The 22,482-nt window shown below is 44.8% G+C and overlaps 2 protein-coding genes across 2 annotated transcripts in view; both read left to right on the top strand.

Annotated features, from left to right (window-relative positions):
• Positions 1-22,482, top strand: part of cryz (crystallin, zeta (quinone reductase)) — a 1,066,321-nt gene that overhangs the window by 36,735 nt on the left and 1,007,104 nt on the right. The window lies entirely within an intron of this gene.
• LOC144692810 (ankyrin repeat and SOCS box protein 17-like) lies at positions 10,665-16,795 on the top strand. The gene is made up of 3 exons (XM_078561885.1): positions 10,665-11,600; positions 13,969-14,248; positions 16,589-16,795. Exons 1-3 carry the CDS (start codon positions 11,212-11,214, stop codon positions 16,793-16,795), a joined length of 876 nt encoding a protein of 291 aa, XP_078418011.1. The 5' UTR covers positions 10,665-11,211.

Here is a 22,482-nt window from a genome sequence, read left to right as displayed (position 1 = left end):
TCTGTCAGGGCTATTTGACTCCTGACCTCACTACAACCTTGGTTCAACAATGGGCAAAAGAGCTGAATTCCATGGTGGGGCAAGAGTGACTGCCCTTGACATCAAGGCACCATTTGGCCAAGAGTGGCATTGTGGAGCCCTGGCAAAATTGAAATCAGTGGGAAAATTCTCCACCCAGTCATACCTAGCACAAAGGAAGATGGTTGTGGTTGTTGGAAGTCAGTCATCTCAGCTCCAGGACATCACTGCAGGAGTTCATCAGGAGAATGTCCTATGTCCAACCATCTTCAGCTGCTTCATCAATGACCTTCCCTCCATCATAAGGTCAGAAGAGGGGATGTTCGCTGATGACTGCACAATGTTCAGCGCCATATGCAACTCCTCAGGTACTGAAGCAGTCCATGTCCAAATGCAGCAAGACCTGGACAGTATCCAGGCTTAGGCTGACAAGTGGCAAGTAACATTCACACCACACAAGTGCCAGGTGATGACCAGCACCAACAAAAGAGAAACTTTCAAGCTTGTCTCATGATTTAATACGTAGATGTTAAAGAATTTAGCATTCACAATCACTTAATGTGAACATTTACTAAAGTAAATAAATGGTATGAGGAGAACTATGATATCTGGGAGTTTTGACTCACTTGCTGAAGAAATAAGAGCCCCTTGGAATAAAAAATGCAATAAGAAATTTTTGTCTCAGCTAGATTAGAAACAAACCTGGCTGCAACCATAAAACCTGTACTTTAAATCACAGGCGTTATCAACTTAATTGTGCTCTCAATAAACCTGTTTGAGTGATTTAGTTCCATCATGGTTTTCGATAACGCCTGTGATTTAAAGTACAGGTTTTATGGTTGCAGCCAGGTTTGTTTCTAATCTAGCTGAGACAAAAATTTCTTATTGCATTTTTTATTCCAAGGGGAAACCTGTTCTTTTTCCATTGAATTAACATGGTCCACTATTTTCATCTTCAGCAGACTCATACATAATCCATCCACATTGAGGCCTAACACCCAAACATGAGATACGAAGATTCCTGGAATTTTTGCCCAACCTGCATACAAGATTGAAATTACATAAAATTCAGCCGTAAATGTGATCGTGCTTGTAAGGGTTAGAGAGAAGTTAAAGCAAATGACTTTCCACAGCATCAGATAAGTGCATACTGTTTCTTTAGATTGATAATCATTTTTTTTTGCCTCTTGGTGGCAGCCTTCCATCCTGCAAGACGATAGTCTGTGCCCTGATGGTCAACTCTGCATTAAGCATCACTTGGTGTGGCTCAAGGATCCCCACTCTGGTATGGCAGACTCTGCTGCATTTGCTGCGGAGGGGGACAGTGGGGCTGAGAAGGTGCATGATTCACTGGCCTCTGTTTTCTCTGGGCCCCTCTCTGTGGCCAGCTGGGTTTTTCGATTCTGCTCACATCTCCTAATGTCCTTGTTCCTCTTAAGGTGTACTTAGGCCTTTACTCCATTCTTAACTTTGCTTTTGCCCATGAGGAGGCAGTGGCAGAGTGGTGTTGTCACTAGACTAGCATTCCGGAAATCCAGGGTGATGATCTGCGTTCAAATCCCGCCACAACAGATGGGAATTTGAAATCAATAAAAAATCTGCAATTAATCTGATGATTAAAAACCTACTGACCTCTCCATGTGACTCCAGATCCACAGCAATGTGGTTAACAAGGGCAATTAAGGATGAGCAATAAATGCTCACCTAGCCAGAGATGTCCACAGCCAATTAATAAATTCAAAGCTTTTATTTTAGGCATTTAAAAAAAAAATCCAGAGCTCCCTGGATGTCAAAAGAGATAGAAATTATGATACAGAAGAAAAGTATGCTTACGACAGGCAACTAACATAAAAGGAAATGCCAAAGTCTTCTTTAGGCATTTAATTAGTAAAAGGAGTGGGCCAATTAGGGACCGAAATGCGGATTTACACATGGGGGAAGGGGGCATAGCTGAGATATTAAATGAATACTTTGTATCTGTCTTTACCAAGGAGGAAGATGCCACCCAGACCATGGTGAAACAGGAGGTAATTCAGATGCTATAATGGTTTAAAATTGATAAGGAGGAGGTATTGGATATATTGTCATTACTTAAAGTTGATAAGGCACCAGGACCGGGTGAGATGAATCCAAGGATACTGAGGGAAGTGAGAGTGGAAATTGCAGAGGCACTGGCCATAATTTTTCAGTCTTCCTTAGGCTCAGGGTGGTGCCAGAGGACTGGAGAATTGCAAACATTACGCCCTTGATCATAAAAGGGTGTAAGGATGAGCCCAGCAACTAGCCCAGTCAGTTTGTCTTCAGTGGTGGGGAAACATCTAGAAACAATAATGTGGGACAGAATTACTAGTCACATGGATGAATGTAGGTTAATTAAGGAAAGCCAGTATAGATTTGCTAAGGGGAAATCATGTTTAACTAACATGCTAGAGTTTTTTGATGAAGTAACAGAGAGGGTTGATGAGGGCAATGCTGTTAATGTGGTGTATATAGGCTTCCAATAGGTATTTGATACAGTGCTACACAATAGACTTGTGAGAAAAGTTATAGCTCATGGGATAAAAGGAACAGTAGCAACATGGATAGGGAATTGACTGAGTGACAGGGAATAGAGTAGAATAGTGGTCAATGGATATTTGTAGTGGAGTTTCCCAAGGGTCAGTTTTGAGACCCTTGCTTTTCCTGATATATATTAATGACCTAGACCTCGGTGTACAGGGCACAATTTCAAAGTTTGCAGATGATACAAAATTCGGAAGTATTGTAAACTGTCAGGAGGGAAGTGTAGAACTTCAAAAGAACATAGACAAGTTGGTGGAACAGGCGGACAGGTGGATGAAGTTCAATCTGAAGAAGTGCGAAGAGATTCATTGGTAGGGAGAACATAGAGAGACAACATAAAATAAAGGGTACAATTCTAAAGAGGGTGCAGGAGCAGAGGGACCTGGGTATTTTTGTGCATATATTTTTACAAACCAATATTTACAATCCAAATATAACACACAATTTAGATTGTTATCAAAAATGCCCGTATTTTTCCTGAAACGCTATCTTTCTTAACAATAGTCCTGAAAGAGTTAAACATTTTGACAGCGGGCAGTCTCTGATGTCACCCAGCAACTGGACTGTGCGCATGTTCAAGTCGGTTCCCTGCAAAGTTGACTTAGAACAGATCTGGGAGATTCGGAATTTCTGGTTCAAAGAGAAACAGATCGGGAGACGGGTTAGATCCAAAGCCGGTGCAAAGTTGCAGCGGATGGGTTGCAGCAAACTTATTATATGGGCCGTAGAGGGAGTGCGGGGGAGAAGCTCCTAGAAGCTCATATGAGGAACAGCAAGGAGAGGAGAAAATGCAACCTGCAAATAGAGATGATTGAAAGCGAACGAGTGCAGTCTTTGCTGCTCATTGAGAGGGAGATGGACGTGGTGAGGAGGTCGCTCCGGGTCACCAAAGCTATCGGTGGCTACAGTGTGTACCATCCACCTCCAGCTGGTCACGAAGAGCAGCCAGCAGGCAGACCCGCTCCGGAGAAACGGGAAGGACAAGAGCAGGGCAAAGAGCCAAGTCACTGGAGTCTGAGGGATGAAGAATGCCAGCAAGGACTGGACAGGCAGCTTCCCAGGTCCACAAGAGCTGAGGAAATTGCAACAAAGCTGCGTGTCCCAGAAACATCAGAAATGGCCACAATTAGGAAGGTGCCAAGTGGAAGGGTCAACAGAATGGAAACGCGGCTAAACTGCCCCCTCCTGTACAGTGCGTGCGAGGCCTCGATATTTAGTTTGGACAATGAGGGGCAACCCACTCTCAAGGAATGGCCAGCGAGCAGGGGGTCTGGGAAAGCAAGAGACGGGTGGCTTAGCAGCAGAACGAAAGCACATTCCAGTCTGAATCGGTGGGCCTGCGGGGAGGAAAGATTAGGCCTGGAAGCAAAGAGGTTAGAATTCAGCAGGGGGGAGTTGGCAAGTTCTCTGGTGTCTGTACAGGACGGAGCTCCCTTGCCTTTTGACTCCCGGAGTCTTCAGAAAACAAGCACTGACTGGTGTAAGAGCAGCGAGTGCAGGTCAAACTCTGGAGTTAGAACATTACTGGTCAACAGCACTGATTCCCGCTGTAAATCAGTTGGTGATGCACCAGAAGATAGGGAAGCAGGGTCAAGCACTAAATCCCAACTCGAACTGTCTGGAGACGGCACTAGATTTCCGGAGTCCTTTACCAGTGAGGGGAGGGTATTCAGTGGTCGTTGTGTTCTAGTCAATAACCATCTTTCAGCCAGACAGGAAGGACACCAGTCATCTCCCTATGCCAGTTATGCATCTACATTAACCAGGCAGCCAGCGCTAAGGTCCGCACTGATCAGGAGCCGCTCATCTCCTTCTCACTCGCCCCAAATCCTGCCCATTGTTCCTCGTTTCTGCTCTGCTAGAGATTCGAGGCCGAAGGATCTGGCCGGCTGTCCTGGGAAGGTGGACAGGACCTGGACTAGTCCCAGTGCCCCGAGGAGGAGCTCACAGTGGCGGCGCCAGCTGGCTGTCGACGTGCCGATGGCGACAGTGGGACCCAAGGACAGCGGACGAGTGCGGGTGGTGATGTCCAAGCGGGAGAAGGCTCGCCTCCTCCACCAGATGGTCCTGAGCTACAAGCGGCCGGCCGACCTCAGGCAGCACCAGAGGGACATCCAGAAGCGGCTCCAGCTCCAGATCGACGCTTTCATATCCGCCCTGGGGAAACAGAATAAACCCGGCTCCGGGACTTGAGGCACCCTCTCCCGGGCAGGAGGGCCTCGGGCTGGGCCTGACAGCTCGGCTCGGCTCCCCCAGGGGGAGGCTCTGCGGCCTCCTACCGCCACTAAACAGGACGCGGCAATGGCGGCAACGTCTACCCATAATGCAGCGCGGCACAGAAAACGCCCCATTCAGTCACCAGCTCGGAGCGCGCTGCACCCCGGAACATCCGGTCAGCTGATCATGGACCAGGCTCCGACTTCACTTCCGCATACTAACAAGATGGCGGATGGGCAGTGACAGTGGCCATGTTAAGGTCACTTCAGGCAATGTGGCATAGGTGGAAATCTCTCAGATAAGCTTTTCTGAAGCTATAATTTAGATAAGTCGTCAAACTCTGACTTACCACTTTTAAAGTGCAAGTTAGTTAAGGGGCCTAGTTAATAGAAACTGCCTGCTATCTATCAATCAACTGAAACTGAATAGGTGTTAGTCCTTGTAGCAGGAAGCTAAGTTAGCAAATGCAACTTGGGTGTGAGTCATCAGCTCTGTATAAAAGTAGATAGATTTTGTAAAGGGTGTGACAAGGCCTGAGTGCTACAAAAACAAAAATAGCTGGAAAAACTCAGCAGGTCTGACAGCATCTGTGGAAAGGAAGACAAAGCCAACGCCTTGAGTCCATATGACTCTTCATTCTGATGAATAGTCATACAGACTCAAGGCGTTGGCTGTGTTCCTTTCCACAGATGCTGTCAGACCTGCTTAGTTTTTCCAGCTATTTTTGTTTTTGTTTCAGATTTCCAGCATCCACAGTATTTTGCTTTCATCTTAAGGTGAGTGCTAACTTGGTGCAGGTGAGGATTCAGTGCAAAAGGGGAAGCTGTTTATTATATTGTTTTTTTTTTCAGCCTCCGGCCGCTGGTGAGTGTTCAGGGCTTTAATTAGGTGATTGGTGAGATGCTTTTAAGATTTTATCACTCTAAATGTGGGTAGTAGTTTAAATTGGTATCAGGTAGATATAGCTATTGCAGTAAAGTCATAGCTTAGCTAAAGTACCTGGTATAACTGCAGACAACATTGCGTGATATTTCTAAACTTGAAACCTAATTAATTAAACACAATAAGGATGGCAGGGCAGGTGATGTGTTGTAGCTGTAGCATGGGGGACTTGGTGGACACCAGTGTGATCCATGGCAGCCATATTTGCAGCAAGTATCAAAAGCTTGAGGAACTTCAGCTCCATGTTACCTGAAGAAAGTTACCTGGGCAAAGGCAAAATACTGCAAATGCTGGATGGCACCAGTGCTGGGAAAAGAGGGAGCCAGACCATTGAGACGGCCTTCGCCTGATTTGTGCTGGGATCGGCTACCTGGGCACTTTGTTCCGGAAGGCAGTTGCACCCCTAAGCCAAGATATTTCAGCTTTGGTCTGTGATCAGGGACAATAGGTTTGATTACGAGTGAGGCAGGTATGGGGATCCGGAAGGTAGCAATGGAAGACCCTTAGCCCCTACAATTGTCCATCAAGTTCAAGGTTCTTGCAAGTTGTGTGGACGAGAGCAGGGGCTGCAGGGAGGATGAGCAAATTGACAATAGCACCCTTGTGCAAAGCCAGTAAAGTGGGGGAAGTGAAAGGGAATGTAGTTGCAGTAGTGGACAGTACAGTTAAGGTGATAGATACTGTTCTCTGCAGCCAAGAGCATGAGTCCCAAAGGCTGCATTGCCTGTCCGATGCCAGGGTTAAGGACATCCCTGGGCTACAGAGGAACATTGAGTGGGATGGGAAGGATATGGTTGTCATGGTCCCTTAAATTAAAAAACTAAAAAAGTTCTGCTGAGGGAGTGAGAGCCGCTTGGGAGTACATTTAAAAAGCAGAACCACACAGATAATAATCTCTTGATTACTACCAGAGCCACGAGCAAATTGGCATAAGGTAAATAAGGTTAGAGTTGAATACTGTCTCAAGTTTGGTGTGGAGAAATGGGTTTTGATTCATGCTGCACTGGCACCAGTGCTGAAGAAAGAGGGAGCCAGACCATTGGGATGGCCTTCACCTGATTTGCGCTGGGATCAGTATACTGGCGAAGCATACAACTAGGGCTGTAGAGAGGGCTTTAAACTAAATTATGTGGGGAGGGTTCACATGAGGGGAGATTTGGAAAGTTAAAGGAAAAAGACAAGGCAATAGTGCAGGGCAGCGATATGGGTAATAACATTAGAGCGCACCAGCAAATAATGTCAGGGTGTAGGGGGAAAAATAGTTTATAACAAGATAGATAAATTGATAGCACAAGTAGAAATAAATGTGTATGAGAGCCATTACAGAGACATGGTTGCAAATTGACCACAGCTGAGACCTGAATATTCAAGGATGTTTGATATTTTGGAAGAACAGGAAGAAAGTAAAAGGAGGTGGGGTGGCTCTGTTAATAAAGAATGAGATTAGTACAGTAATGAGAAATGATCTTGATTCAGAGGATCAAAATGTAGAATCAGTTTGGGTGGAGATAAGAAATAGCAAAGGAAAGAGGTCACTGATGGGAGTGGTTTATAGACCCTCTGACAGAGGAGGACAGAGTAGAAATCAGGAAATAATTGTGCCTTTTTAAGACAGATATGGCAAGAGGGGTGAAAGGTTATTGGGGTAGGTCAAAATGTGGATTTGAGGTTACAATCAGATGAGCCATGATATTGAATGGCGGTGCAGGCTCAAGTGGCCTACACCTGCTCCTAATTTGTGTTTGTATGTCTGTAATAATTGTGGAAAACCTCAAGCATCAGATAGATTGGATGAATCAGATTAGCAAAAGTAGCATGGAAGATGAGTTCATAGTGTATTTGGAACAGTTTCTTAGAAACAACCAGGGAACAGACTATTTTAGACTTGGTAATGAGACACTATAATTAAATACCTCATAGTAAAGGGTTCTCTAGATTAGAGTGATAGTAACATGATAGAATTTCAAATTCCATTTGAGGGTGAGAAATTTGGGTCTGAAACTATTGTCTTAAACTTAAAGACAATTACAAGGGTACGAAGACATAGTTGGCTAAAGTGGAATTGAAAATAGGTTAAAGGTAAGATGGTAGAGAAGCAGAGCAGACATCTCAACGATAATACTTTCTAGCGAGAAAGAAAGCGCTACGAGGTGGATGTACCATCCATGACTAACTGAGGAAGTTGAGGATGGTGAAAAATTGGAAGCAAACATGTACAATGCTGCAAAGATTTTTAGTCGCCCAGAAGATTGGGAAAATTCTAGAAACCGGCAAAGGACCACTTAAAAATAAAAACAGGGAGACATTGGTGTGTGAGAGAAAACTAACAAGGAATACAAAAAAAAACGAAGGCTTCTACAAAAATATATAAGAAAGGAAGAGAGTAACTTAAGCGTTGCTCCCTGAAAGGGTGAGACGAGGGAAAATAAAATTATCACGTACCGTCCTCCCTCAGCTGATGTTGAACATCACCTGGAGGAAGCACTGAGGGTGGCAAGGGCGCAGAATGTACTCTCAATGTCCATCACCAAGAGTGGCTCGGTAGCACCATTACTGACCGAGCTGGCCGAGTCCTAAATGACATAGCTGCTAGACTGGATCTGCAGCAAGTGGTAAGGGAAAAACATACGTGACCTCATCCTCATCAACCTACCTGCCACAGAAGCATTTGTCCATGACAGTATAGGTAGGAGTGACCACCACACAGTCATTGTGGAGACGGAAGTCCCACCATCACATTGAGGATACACTCCATCATGTTGTGTGGCACTACCACCGTGCTAAATGGGATAGATTTCGAACAGATATAGCAACTTAAGACTGGTCATCCTATAGGCAATCAGCAGCAGCAGAATTGTACTCAATCTGTAACCTCATGACACCGCATATCCCCCACTCTACCATTACCACCAAGCCAGGGGATCAACCCTGGTTCAATAAAGGGTGCAGGAGGGCATGCCAGGAGCAGCACCAGGCATACCTAAAAATGAGGTGTCAACCTGGTGAAGCTATAGCACAGGACTACTTGCGTGTCAAACTGCATAAGCAGCAAATGAGAGATAGAGCTAGCAATTCCACAATCAACAGATCAGATTTAAGCTCTGCACTCCTGCCACATCCAGTCGTGATTGCTGGTGGACAATTAAACAACTCACTGGAGGAGGAGGCTCCACAAATATCCTCATCCTCAATGATGGAGGAGCCCAGCACATCAGTAGAAAAGACTGAAGCATTCACAACCATCTTCAGCCAGAAGTGCCAAGTGGATGATCGATCTTGGCCTCCTCCAGAGGTCCCCAGCATCACAGATGCCAGTCTTCAGCCAGTTCGATTCACTCCACGTGACATCAAGAAACGGTTGAAGGCACTGGATACTGCAAAGGCACTGACAATATTCCAGCGATAGTACTGAAGACCTTTGCTCCAGAACTTGTCGTGCCCATAGCCAAGCTGTTCCAGTACAGCTACAACACTGGCATCTACCCGGCTATGTGGAAAATTGCCCAGGTATGTCCTGTGCACAAAAATCAGGACCAATCCAACCTGGCCAATTACCGCGCCATCAGTCTACTCTGAATAATCAGTAAAGCAATGGAAGGAGTCAACAAAATGCTATCAATTGGCACTTGCCTAGCAATAACCTGCTCACTGACACCCAGTTTGGGTTCCGCCAGGGCCACATAGCTCCTGACCTCATTACAGCCTTGGTTCAAACATGGATAAAAGAGCTGAACTCCCAAGGTGAGGTGAGAGTGACTGCCCTTTACATCAAGGCAATATTTGGCTGAGTGTGGCATCAAGGAGCCCTAGCAAAATTGGAGTCAATAGGAATCAGGGGAAAACTCTCCACTGGTTGGAGTCATACCTAGCACAAAGGAATATGGTTGTTATTGGAGGTCAGTTATCTCAGCTCCAGGGCATCACTGCAGGAGTTCCTCAGGGTAGTGTCCTCACCCAACCATCTTCAGCTGCTTCATCAATGACCTTCTTTCCATCTTAAGGTCAGAAGTGGGAATGCACAATGTTCAGCACCATTCGTGACTCCTTAGATACTGAAGCAGTCCATGTCCAAATGCAGCAAAACCCGGACAATATCCAGGCTTGGGCTGACAAGTGGTAAGTAACCTTTGCGCCACACAGGCGTCAGGCAATGACCATCTCCAACAAGAGAATCCAATCATCGCCACTTGATGTTCAATGACATTACCATCACTGAATCCCCCACGATCAACATCCTGGGGGTTACCATTGACCAGAAACTGAACTGGACTAGCAATATAAGCACTGGTTACAAGAGCAAATCAGAGGCTAGGAATCGTGTGACGAGTAACTAACCTCCTGACTCCCCAAAGCCAGTCCACTATCTACAAGGCACAAGTCAGGAGTTTGATGGAATACTCCCCACTTGCCTGGATGAGTGCAGCTCCCATAACACTCAAGAAGCTTGACACTGGCCAGGACAAAATTGCCCGTTTGATTGGAACCACATCCACAAACATTCACTCCCTCCATCACTGACGCACAGTAGCAGCAGAGTGTACCATCTACAAGATGCACTGCAGGAATTCACCAAGGCTCCTTAGACAGCACCTTCCAAACCCACAACCACCTAGAAGGACAAGGGCAGCAGATAGATGGGAACACCACTGCCTGTAAGTTCCCCTCCAAGTCACTCATCATCCTGACTTGGAAATATATCGCCGTTCCTTCACTGTCGCTGGGTCAAAATCCTTGAACTCCCTCCCTAACACACTATGGGTGTACCTACACCACATGGACTGCAGTGGTTCAAAAAGGCAGCTCACCACCACCTTTTCAAGGGCAACTAGGGATGGGCAATAAATGCTGGCCTAGCCAGCGAAGCCCACCTCCCTTGAATGAATAAAAAGGTAGATATTAGAAATCCAATGCAAGAAACTCTATGCACACCATGAAAAGGAATTACAAACAATTCACTGCACAGAAACAGCCCCTTCAGTCTGAGATATGTTGATGTTTGTTTCACCCAAGCCTCCACCCACACTTCATCAAACCCCATTGGCATTTCCTTCTATTCCTTTCGCCCTCATGTACATACTACCTTCCCTGTGAATACTATTCACCTCAGCTACTTCTAGTGGGAGTAAGTTTCACATTCTCACCACTCTCTGGGTAAAGAATTTTCTCCTGAATTCACTTAAGGATTTATTAGTGACAATCTTGCAGTTAAGATCCTAGTTATGCGGTCTCCCACAAGTGGAAAGATTTTCCCTGCATCCACCCTATTAAACCCATTCATGAGTTTGAGGTGCTTTATGGTTTTAGTTCATCAGGTGACATCACAAAATGTCCTATGTCAAAATCCAGCTTATGTAACAAAGGAAGATGTCACAGTTGGTTTGAGGCTTTTTATGAAGCCAGCGGGTCCCGTTACCTGCAGTGAGAGGAGACTCGGTGCTAAAACCCTACTTTCTGCGTGTGTTCTGGAGGGGCATGTCTGACGACGCTGAAAAGTGCTGTAAAGGGCTGGAATTGCGACAAACTCTGTTTGGAGAGCTGCTGGAGAAAGTGGCAGTCAAGAGGTTACTGGGTCCGGTGTACCGCAACTGGGAGCCACTCATTTACCACACCTTGTCACATGCCCTCCGCCACGTTGACGCGCCGGGTTTCGATTCCCTCCTCTCTGATTACATCACTTTTGTCCACCGGCCCCGTGACAAGAGGAACCTCAGCTTCTACTTGGAGTTCACAGAGATCTGCATCAACACCATCCTGTACTGGCTGTTTGCCCGAAAGATCAGCCCCTTGCTGGTGCAAAAACTACTGGAGAGAACTGTCAGCTACCTGGGAGATAGGGGAAACCAGCTGGGATTGATCTTGAGGTAATTTACTGGGAACTGCTGAAAATCATTGTGTAAATTCCCATCCACATCTGATTGTGCTTTTGAATGTAGATCGTTCACTGCCCTTTATTTTTAAATGACTTGCATTTCTATTGTATCTAACATCTCAAAGTGCTTTATAGGCAATTGAGCACTTTATTGAAGTGCAGTCACTGTTGTAATGTAGGAAATGCAGCAGCCAATTTACACACAGGAAGATCCCACAAATAGCAATGTGATAATGACCAGATAATCTGATTTTAGGGATGGTGGTTAAAGGGATAAATATTGGTCAGGACACCAGGGTAGAGCTCCCCTGCTCAAAATAACGGCTATGGGATCTTTTACATCCACCTGAGGACAAATGGGACTTTGGTTAAACATTCTATCCTAAAAGTGACCCTTCAGATTCTACAGCACTCCCAAGTAACTGCACTAGAGCTCAAGTCTTTGTAATAGGACTTGAACCCACAGCCTTCTGACTGAGAAGCAAGGATGCCACTCACTGAGCCACAGCTGATACTTTCATGCACCAATCCACATCTGGCCATGATGATGATGCTGAGTGTGTATTAATTATATTTTACTGCATAATAGTTAATATATTGTGTTAATTATTACACTCCTGTGAAGCACTTCATTTTCCTGTGTTAAAGATGCTATATAAATGCAAGTTGCTGTTATTTTATTGATCCCCTGAATTTGCACAAAAAATACTGGCATGCAGTTTTATTGTGGCTCAAAGTTTGGAGCATCGTAATAAAATAACCCACTGGAGCTATTCCAAACACAATTAAACCTCACAGTGGTTGCTGTTTATTCTGAGAAGCTGAGAACATAGCTGTTGTTTTCACTTCCAGACAGCCTGTCTCCAGTTGGAATAATTCTGCCCAAGTGAGAGCTCTGCGGACACGTTCTTACAGGCCTAGACAGAGCATCTCTGCTGACAGCTGACAACAGAGTTCAGGAAGGAAGTCATGTACTCTGAGGGATCCTCCTCGCTCCTTTCCCCAGCACTCTTTAAACCAGAAGCAAAATCACAGAATGATACAGCACAGAGACAATCAGTCAGTCAGCCAGCACAGAGACAATCAGTCAGTCAGCCAGCACATCATGCATGCTTCTTGAAAGCGCTACCAAATTAGTTCTTCCCTTGCTCTTTCCTCATAGCCCTCAATTTTTTCCTTTTGGTCCAATTCTCCTTTGGAAGTTATTATTGAAGCTGTTCCCACCGCCCTTCCAGGTATTGCATTCTAATGTTTATCACTGCATAAAAAATGTTTCTTCATGTCGCTCTGGTTCTTTTGCCATTCACCTTAAGTCTGTGTCTTCTGGTTATCCATCCATCTGCCATTGGAAACTGTTTCTCCTTATTTACTCCATCAAAACCTCTTGAATGCATCTATGCTAATCCCCTCAACCACTCCCTGTAGTAGCAAGTTCCATATGCCCACCGTTTTCTGGGTAAAGAAGTTTCTCCTGAATTTACTATTGGATTATTAGTGATAATATTTTTGTAACCAAAGATTCTGGTTTCCCCCACAAGTAAAAACATCTTCTCCCTATCAAACCTTTCCTATGAAGCAGCACAACTGACATCTCTGCTGCCAATCAAAGTGACAATGGAGTTCTGCCTCATATATACTTGTTGGTGTACCTGTAATAAACTCTGGTCAGAAATTCAGAAGACCATGAATAGAACTCTTATAAGAAACCTATGCTGATCATGTTTCCTTTTTTACATGGTTTTCATAATCACAGTAAATGGTGTGACGTGAAAAGCAAATGCATGAACTATCATCGTCGTGTTCATTCATGCCTTGACCCAAAGCTCCAGAATTTCCTCCCTAAATCTCTCTGTCCTCCTTTAAGATGCTTCTTAAAACTTACCTCTTTGACCAAACTTTTTGGTCACCTGTCCTAGTACCTCTTCATATGGCTTGGTGTCAAATTTTGTTATGATAAGCACTCCTGTAAAGTGCTTGGGATATTTTGCTATGTTAAAGGTGCTTTAGAATGCAACCTGTTGTTTAGAGATGACCAGGAGTTTATAATAATGTCTGCAATTCAAGAATTCAAATAAGTCAATGAATAAAACTTGTATGATTACAAAGGAGGAATTATCTGCAGCATAATTTTACTTGGTTTTCAAAATGACAATAAACGTCATAATTTTAAATGCAAGAACTATCATAACATTCAAAGATCTAAAACCATGTTAATCTGTGCATCAATGTCCAGTTGGTTCCTATGCGTTTGAATAACGTGCATAATTTTTTTTTAAAATTGATAAAACAAATAAACTATAGTAGAACTTTTTAACGTGTCATTATTAAATGGGTTTCTGAATTTCCTGTTTGCGTTTCAGAACCTTCACACCAGTGTACAATCCAAGCCCATTGAGTGGTGTGACCCCTTTACACTTTGTAGCGCAAAACAGGCAGTCAGACATTCTGAAGATTTTACTCCAGTATGGGATACTAGAGAGGGAGGAAAGTCCCATGTCCACAATCCTCATCATTCTCTTCTACCCAACATCAGTAACAAGGGTGCATGACCTTGAGTCAACACAAATAATAGAGGAGGCAAAACTGTGTCTCAGTTTATGCGTTAGAGTGATGTATCGAATACATGTCGCACAGATTAAGGTACGTTCTGCTGTGGCCATGCAAGATATATAAAGACTCATTTTTTGTTTGGAGTTAACATCTTTACTTTTTCATGGTCCAAAGGCCTCACTCACTCCCTGTCTCTGTAATCTCTTCCAGCCCTATAATGGCCAAAATCTCTTCACTTCTCCAATTCTCGCAAATAGCCAGTTTCCATTGTTCTGCCAGGTGCCTGCAGATGCCTAAGCACTGGAATTCTCTCCCTAAACCCCCTCCTCTCTCTCTCCTTCTTGAAGACACTCATTAAAGCCTACCTCTTTGACTAAACATTTGGTCACCTATCATTTTAATGTCTCATGTCAAATTTTGCATGATAACGCTCCGGCTAAACGCTTTGGAGCGTTTAACCACGTTGTAGGCACTATATAAATGTAAGCTGCTGCTGTTGTTATTGGCCCAATGGTTCTTTCCTGTGCACCTAGAGAATGCTTAGTTTCTAGATGTAGAGGGAATTACTTTGCCCAGGGAATTCTGGAGCTTCTCTAAAAAGAGTGGGGTGACAGCTATTGTGTTCTAATTGTGCAGAACTAATGGAGAACAAGGTCCCAACAGGACATCCTAACTCTTTTTCTGGGGACACCACATGGTCTGTGTTGCAGGAAGCCTGCACTAGCCCATCTTTTGACCAGAATTCCCAATCCAGACTGACTGAAGCATTCTTTCCCAGTGAGGGGAGAGAGAGGGACATCAGGGCTGCATTCTTCAAGCTTCAAATTTGATGATAGAATCCCAGTGTTCTACTGATGTACTTGGAAATCGTGGAAGCATACAGCTCCAAAGGTCATTCAGCCCCTCACGCCTGTGATGGTTCTGTCCAATTTAGTTCCGCGCCCCAGCATTGCTCCCCCATAACCCTCCAAATTAGTCATCTTCAAATACATGTCCAAATACCTTCTAAAAGTTCGAGGTGTCAGCTGTGGCTCAGTTCATAGCACCCTCGCCTTTGAATCAGAAGGTTGTGGGTTCATGTCCCACTCCGGGAAACCAAGAACTGTGAATGTACTCGAAAGAGTTACATGCGAACTGTTGATAACTCGAAAGAGTTACCTTCTAAAAGTTCCTCCACAATCTGATTTCACCACCATTTCAGGTAGTGCGATCCAGCTTTTAACAAGCCTGTGTTAAGAAATATCTTATTTCCCCTCTATTTCTTTCGACCATGTTTTAGTTTTTAAAAAAATAGCGGCTTCTGGTTAATGATCCGCTTGCCAGAAAAACAGTTCCTCTCTACCTATTGAAAAACCCCTCCACATTTTGAACACATTTATTTAATCTCCTCTTAACTGCCACAGCTCAAGGGAGAACAACACCAGCTTCTCCGGTCTCCCACAACTAAAGTCCCTCATCATTAATAGCTTGGAAGGAACGGAGGGAGAAACTGAGCTTCATATGTGATGGTGGGGGGGGGGGGGGGGGGAGGATTTTATTTTATTTTATTTGTTCATGGGATATCCACACTGCTGGCAAGGCTAACATTTATTGTCCATCTAATTGCCCTTGAAGATGATGAGCCGCCGCCTTAAATTGCTGCAATCCTTATGATAAAGGTGCACCCACAGTGCTGTTAGGTCGGGGAAAAACATGGAGAGAGGGAAACCCAGGTACACAGAGAGAATAACATGGGTGTCAGGTGAGGAATGGGTTGGGGGCCTTGTGTTGCCCCTCATGAGTGAACTGACTGGCGACATTCGGTAAACATATGAATATACGAGTTAGGAGCAAGAGTAGGCCACTTGGCCCTATGCGGTTTAAAACTTCGCCCCCTAGCTGGATAGCAGAGAACGTCCAGTCTCAGAACCATTCCTCCAGCACAGATCAATAAAAATTTTCATTTATGTGGTGCCTTTAACATAATAAAAGGTCCCATGGCACAAGAGTGTAAATCAGACCAAATTTGACACCAAATTACATAAGGAGTTCTTCGGGCAGATAACAAAAAGCTTGGCCAAGGACGATGTTTTAAGGAGGGCCTTTAAGAAGGAAAGAGAGATTTAGGGGGAAAATTTCAGAACTTAAGAGTCCAGGCAGCTGAAGGCACGGCTGCCAGTGATTAAAATTAGAATTCCTCAAGATGCCAAAATTGGAGAAGCCCAATGATCTGAGCTGGCTTTGGGGCTGAAGGAGATTCCAGAGATTGGGGTGGGGGTGGGAGGGATTTGAATACAAGGGAGATAATTTTAAAATCAAGGCATTATCAAACACCTTCAGGAAGAATGGGGAAGGAGAGCAAATTGGTGGGAAAAGTTACAGAGAAGGATCAAGACTATAAAAGATAACGATACTAGTATAACACCACCCCCTTCTTCCTTCTGTTTGCAGGCGTGTATTAGTTTTAGACGGCAACCTCTAATTTCTAACTGGTTGGATTACATTCCTGTGACAAGATATCAAAAGCCATGTGAGCTCCTTCATCTCTGCAGAATGTCTATTAGAAATTGCCTGCTAACCAACAGTAGGCTGCCCAGAGGAATATCCTTGCTGCCGCTACCCAAATCACTTCAGAATTACTTGAACTTGGAAAGATAAAAGGTGAAAAGATCTCCCTCCTCCCCACCTACCTCTCTCTTGGCTGCAGGCCTGTTTTAACAGATTGGGGACAGGGACAACAGAGAAGAAGAAAAAAAAAAAGACCCTTCAGGAAAGAAAAAAGAACCGATTCATTATTACAGCGTTTACATCGCGTTCTATCGCTTCACAACATGCAATAAACTCAGAATTTCCAGCGATTTTTGCAGTTGTTTTATCGTTTCCCTTACCAACCGTTTAGAAAAGGTTTTCAAACTTTTCACAGAAACTGAGATACAGTTAAAATTCAAAAAGTGAATCATTTACAAATTAAATTTGTACCTAAGTTAAGCCGCTGATAAAACAGTGACCCAGAATTTGCTGGAGCGGGGCATCCTGTGGTGCACGCCCAGTTAGTTGGGACTTTTCGCCTCATTCCGCAGGAGTTCAAGAAGGCAGCTCACTACTACCTTCTCAAGCGCAATTAGGGAGGGGCAATAACACCCACATCCCAAGGGTGAATAAAAAAAATCCTTCAGCTCGAACAGAATTTGCACCACAACTTGCTGGAAGTGTGAGGTGACGATGGCATGGTGAGGGTAATGAGGCATCTGGAGCCCTTGAATGATAAGACCAAGTGTCTGTCTTCTTAACAAATGAGATTTAAACATTGACAAATTAAAAGAGGAAGGACTAAGGGTGTAGTACAGTAAAATCAGGGGCAGAAGGAGAAATAAAGAGAGGGCAAAACAAGATTGGATTGAGAGAGAGAGAAGGCAGAAAGGAATAGGAAAAAAAATTTCCAACAACAATTTATTACCTACAGCAATGAAACTCCAAGTTGCAATTGTTCTACTTCTGAGCCAGAGAGGTTGAGTAGCACGGCAGGAACATAAATCTCCTCATTAAAAAGGGTGCTTAAGAGGCTGCCCTGATTTTCTTTAGTAGCATAGAGACATGGTTGAGGGAAGGGCGGGATTAGCAGCTCAACATTCCGGGATATAGAATCCTCAGGCAAGACAGGGGATAAAAGAGGAGGAGGCATTCCATTATTAGTTAAGGAGTCAGTTACTGCAGTAAGGAGAGATATCTTAGGAGGGGCATTGAATGAAGCTTTGTGGGTAGAGCTTTGGAATACAAAAAGGACAGCCACATTGTTAGTTGTTTATTATAGACCACCCCAGATAGCGGATAATTGAGGAGCAAATATGTGCACAATTTGCAGAGGTGTGTAAAAACAATAATAGGGTAATTATATTAGGCGATTTCAACTTTCCCAACATTAATTGGGATAGACATAGTCTTAAGGGTTTGGATGGAGTGGATTTCTTGAAATGTGTACAGGAGAACTTTTTAGGTCAATATATAGAGGGTTCAACAAGGGACGGTGCAGTGCTGCACCTAATTCTGGGGAATGAAGCCAGACAGGTGGCTGAGGTGGCAGTGGGAGAGCATTTTAGTGATAGCGACCACAACATGGTACAATTTAAGCTTGTTATGGACAAAGAAATAGACAAGTTGCAAAGAAATGTTTTGGATTGGGGAAAGCGGATTTGAGCAAAGTAAGGCAGGATCTGGCCAAGGTAGACTGGGAACAGCTGCTTGTGGGGAAATCTACAGAAGAGCAGTGGGGAGCGTTCAAAAAGGAAAAGGGGAGGGTACAGGCTCAACATGTTCCCTCTAGGGTGATAGGAAGGAGTAACAAGCCCAGAGAACCATGGATGACCAGAGATATTCAGGATACGATGAGAAGGAAAAGAGAGGCTTTTAGCAGGTACAAGGGGAGTAAATCAGTGGAGGCATTAGCGGAGTACAGAAAGTGCACGGTGGAGCTTAAGAAAGCAATTAGGAGAGCAAAGAGGGGATATGAGAAAGTTCTGGCTGGGAAAAGTAGGGAAATTCTATAAGTATATCAATGGGAAGAGAATAACCAGGGAAAGAGGAGGGACCAAGGGGGCAATCTATGGGTAGAGCCAGAGAACATCGCTAGAGTGTTGAACGAATACTTCACATCCGTCTTCACCCAAGAGAATGAGGGTGAAGGTATCAAACTCGGGGAGAGAGACTGTGAGGTTCTAAAGCAAATTGATGTAGGGAGTGACAAGGTATTGGAGGTGTTGGCAGGCTTAAAAGTGGACAAATCTCCTGGTCCGGATGATTTATGCCCCAGACTGCTGAGGGAGGCAAGGGAGGAGATCACAGGGGCTCTGACCCAAATTTTTAATTCTTCTCTGACCACGGGGGAGGTGCCAGAGGACTGAAGAACAGCTAATGTGGTTCCGCTATTTAAGAAGGGTTGTAGAGATAAGCCAGGGAACTACAGGTCAGTGAGTCTCACGTCAGTGGTAGGGAAACTACTGGAGAAAATTCTGAAGGAGAGAATCTATCTCCACTTGGTGAAGCAAGGTTTGATCAGGCATAATCAGCATGGCTTTGTCAAAGGGAGGTCATGCCTAACAAATTTGATTGAATTTTTTTCAGGAGGTGACCAGGTGTGTAGATGAGGGTAGTGCAGTTGATGTAGTTTATATGGATTTCAGCAAAGCCTTTGACAAGGTCCCACACGGGAGACTTATAAAGAGGGCAAATGCACAAGCGATACAGGGTAATTTGATAAGGTGGATTCAAAATTGGCTTAGTTATAGGAGACAGGGTGCGATGACAGAAGGACGCTTTAGTGACTGGAAGATGGTGTCCAGTGGCGTACCACTGGGATCTGTGCTGGGGCCCCTATTATTCGTCATTTATATAAATGACATAGATGACTATGTGGGGGGTAGGATTAAAAGCAAAACACTGCAGATCCTGGAAATCCAAAGCAAAAACAAAAATACCTGGAAAAACTCAGCAGGTCTGACAGCATCTGAGGAGAGGAATACAGTTAACGTTTCGAGTCCGAATGACTCTTCATCAGAACTAAGGAAAAATAGGAAAGAGGTGAAATATAAGCTGGTTTGAGGACGGGTGAGACAGGTAGAGCTGGATAGAGGGCCAGTGATAGGTGGAGATAACCAAAAGATGTCATAGACAAAAGGACAAAGAAGTGTTGACGGTGGTGATATTAGCTGAGATATGTGCTAATGGTGACATTAAGGGTAGAAAGCAGGACGAGCAAGGTACAGAGAGCCCTAGTGGGGGTGGGGGGGAAGGGATCAAAATAGGCTAAAAGGTAGAGATAAAACAATGGATGGAAATACATTTAAAAATAATGGAAATAGGTGGGAAAAAAAAATATATAAATTATTGGAAAAAGGGGGATCAGAAAGGGGGTGGGGATGGAGGAGAGAGTTCATGATCTAAAGTTGTTTTACTCAATATTCAGTCCGGAAGGCTGTAAAGTTCCTAGTCGGAAGATGAGGTGCTGTTCCTCCAGTTTGCGTTGAGCTTCACTGGAACATTGCAGCAGGCCAAGGTTCATTCCTTGTTTCAGTCCTACTCTGGCCCCCTCCCACAACTCTTTCTCCAGTACATCGATGACTGCTTTGGTGCTGCTTCATGCTCTTGTCTGGACCTGCAAAAATTTATTAATTTTGCTTCCAATTTCCACCCGTCCATCATTTTCACATGGTTCTTCTCTGACACTCCCCTTCCCTTCCTTGACCTCTGTCTCAATTTCTGGTGATAGACTGTCCACCAGTATTCATTACAAGCCTACCGACTCGCACAGCTACCTTGACTACAGCTCCTCACACCCCGCTTCCTGTAAGGACTCCATCCCATTCTCTCAGTTCCTTCGCCTCCGTCGCATCTGTTCTGATGATGCCACTTTCAAAAACAGTTCCTCTGACATGTCTTCCTTCTTCCTTAACCGAGGTTTTCCACCCACGGTCGTTGACAGGGCCCTCAACCGTGTCCGGCCCATCTCCCGCGCATCCGCCCTCACACCTTCCTCTCTCTCCCAGAACCATGATAGGGTCCCCCTTGTCCTCATTTATCACCCCACCAGCCTCTGCATTCAAAGTATCATCTTCCACCGTTTCCGCCAACTCCAGCATGATGCCACCACCAAACACATCTTCCCTTCACCCCCCTGTCGGCATTCCACAGGGATCATTCCCTCCAGGACACCCTGGTCCACTCCTCCATCACCCCCTACACCTCAACCCCCTCCCACGGCACCTTCCCATGCAAACAGATGGTGCAACACCTGCCCCTTTACTTCCACCCTCCTCACCGTCCAAGGGCCTAAACACTCCTTTCAAGTGACGCAGCATTTCACTTGCACTTTCATCAATTTAGTCTACTGTATTCGCTGCTCCCAATGCGGTTTCCTCTACATTGGAGAGACCAAACGCAGACTGGGTGACCGTTTTGAGTAACACCTTCGGTCTGTCCGCAAGCATGACAGACCTCCCTGTCGCTTGCCATTTCAACACACCATCCTGCTCTCATGCCCACATGTCCGTCCTTGGCCTGCTGCAAAGTTCCTGTGAAGCTCAACGCAAACTGGAGGAACAGCACCTCATCTTCCGACTAGGCACTTTACAGCCTTTCGGACTGAATATTGAGTTCAACAACTTTAGATCATGAACTCTCTCCTCCATCCCCACCCCCTTTCCGATCCCCCTTTTTCCAATAATTTAAATAGATTTTTCTTTTCCCACCTTTTTCCATTATTTTTAAATGTATTTCCATCCATTGTTTTATCTCTACCTTTTAGCCTATTTCGATCCCATCCCCCCACCCCACCCCCACTAGGGCCATCTGTACCTTGCTCATCCTGCTTTCTACCCTTAATGTCACCATTAGCACATATCTCAGCTAATATCACCACCGTCAACACCTTTGTCCTTTTGTCTATGACATCTTTTGGCAATCTCCACCTATCACTGGCCCTCTATCCAGCTCTACCTGTCCCACCGCTCCTTAAACCAGCTTAATTTCACCTCTTTCCTATTTTTCCTTAGTTCTGATGAAGAGTCATTCGGACTCGAAACGTTAACTGTATTCATCTCCTCAGATGCTGTCAGACCTGCTGAGTTTTTCCAGGTATTTTTGTTTTTGTGTGGGGGGTAGGATTAGTATGTTTGCGGATGACACAAAGATTGGCCGGGTAGTTAACAGTGAGGTTGAGTGTCTTGGGCTATAAGAAGATATAGATGGGATGGTCAAATGGGCAGATAAGTGCCAAATGGAATTTAACCCTGAAAAGTGAGGTGATACACTTTGGAAGGAGTAATTTGACAAGGAAGTATTCAATGAACGGCATGACACTAGGAAGTTCTGAGGAACAAAGGGACCTTGACGTGTGTGTCCATAGATCTCTGAAGGCGGAGGTGCATGTTAGTGGGGTGGTGAAAAAAGCTTATGGGGCACCTGCCTTTATCAATCGAGGCATAGATTACCAAAGTAGGGAGGTCATGTTGGAGTTGTCTAGAACCTTGGTGAGGCCACAGCTGGAGTACTGTGTGCAGTTCTGGTCGCCACATTATAGGAAGGATGTGATTGCACTGGAGGGGGTGCAGAGGAGATTCACCAGGATGTTGCCTCGTATGAAACATTTAAGTGAAGAGAGGTTGGATAAACTTGGGTTGTTTTCGTTGGAGCAGAGAAGACTGAGGGGCAACTTCATCTAACAGGTATACCGTTTTGGATACTGCTGGCGGAGATGGCCTATCAGGGGAACCCAACAGCAGTAGCCAGAGTAGTGGCACCACGGCTGGCTCTGTTGTTCAGCAGGGGGGGCCAAAGCACAGGAGAGCAATTGT

The sequence above is a fragment of the Cetorhinus maximus genome, chromosome 17, assembly GCF_964194155.1.
Source record: "Cetorhinus maximus chromosome 17, sCetMax3.hap1.1, whole genome shotgun sequence".
NCBI lineage: Eukaryota > Metazoa > Chordata > Chondrichthyes > Lamniformes > Cetorhinidae > Cetorhinus > Cetorhinus maximus.
This window is presented reverse-complemented; position numbering and strand designations above follow the sequence as displayed.

Bases quoted from the DNA above. Each gene is read 5' to 3' on its own strand.
- LOC144692810 (XM_078561885.1), top strand. From the start codon at position 11,212: ATGTCTGACGACGCTGAAAAGTGCTGTAAAGGGCTGGAATTGCGACAA. The intron at 11,601-13,968 runs GTAATTTACTGG...TTTGCGTTTCAG, and splicing joins CAGCTGGGATTGATCTTGAG to AACCTTCACACCAGTGTACA. The intron at 14,249-16,588 runs GTACGTTCTGCT...TTCTGTTTGCAG, and splicing joins TACATGTCGCACAGATTAAG to GCGTGTATTAGTTTTAGACG.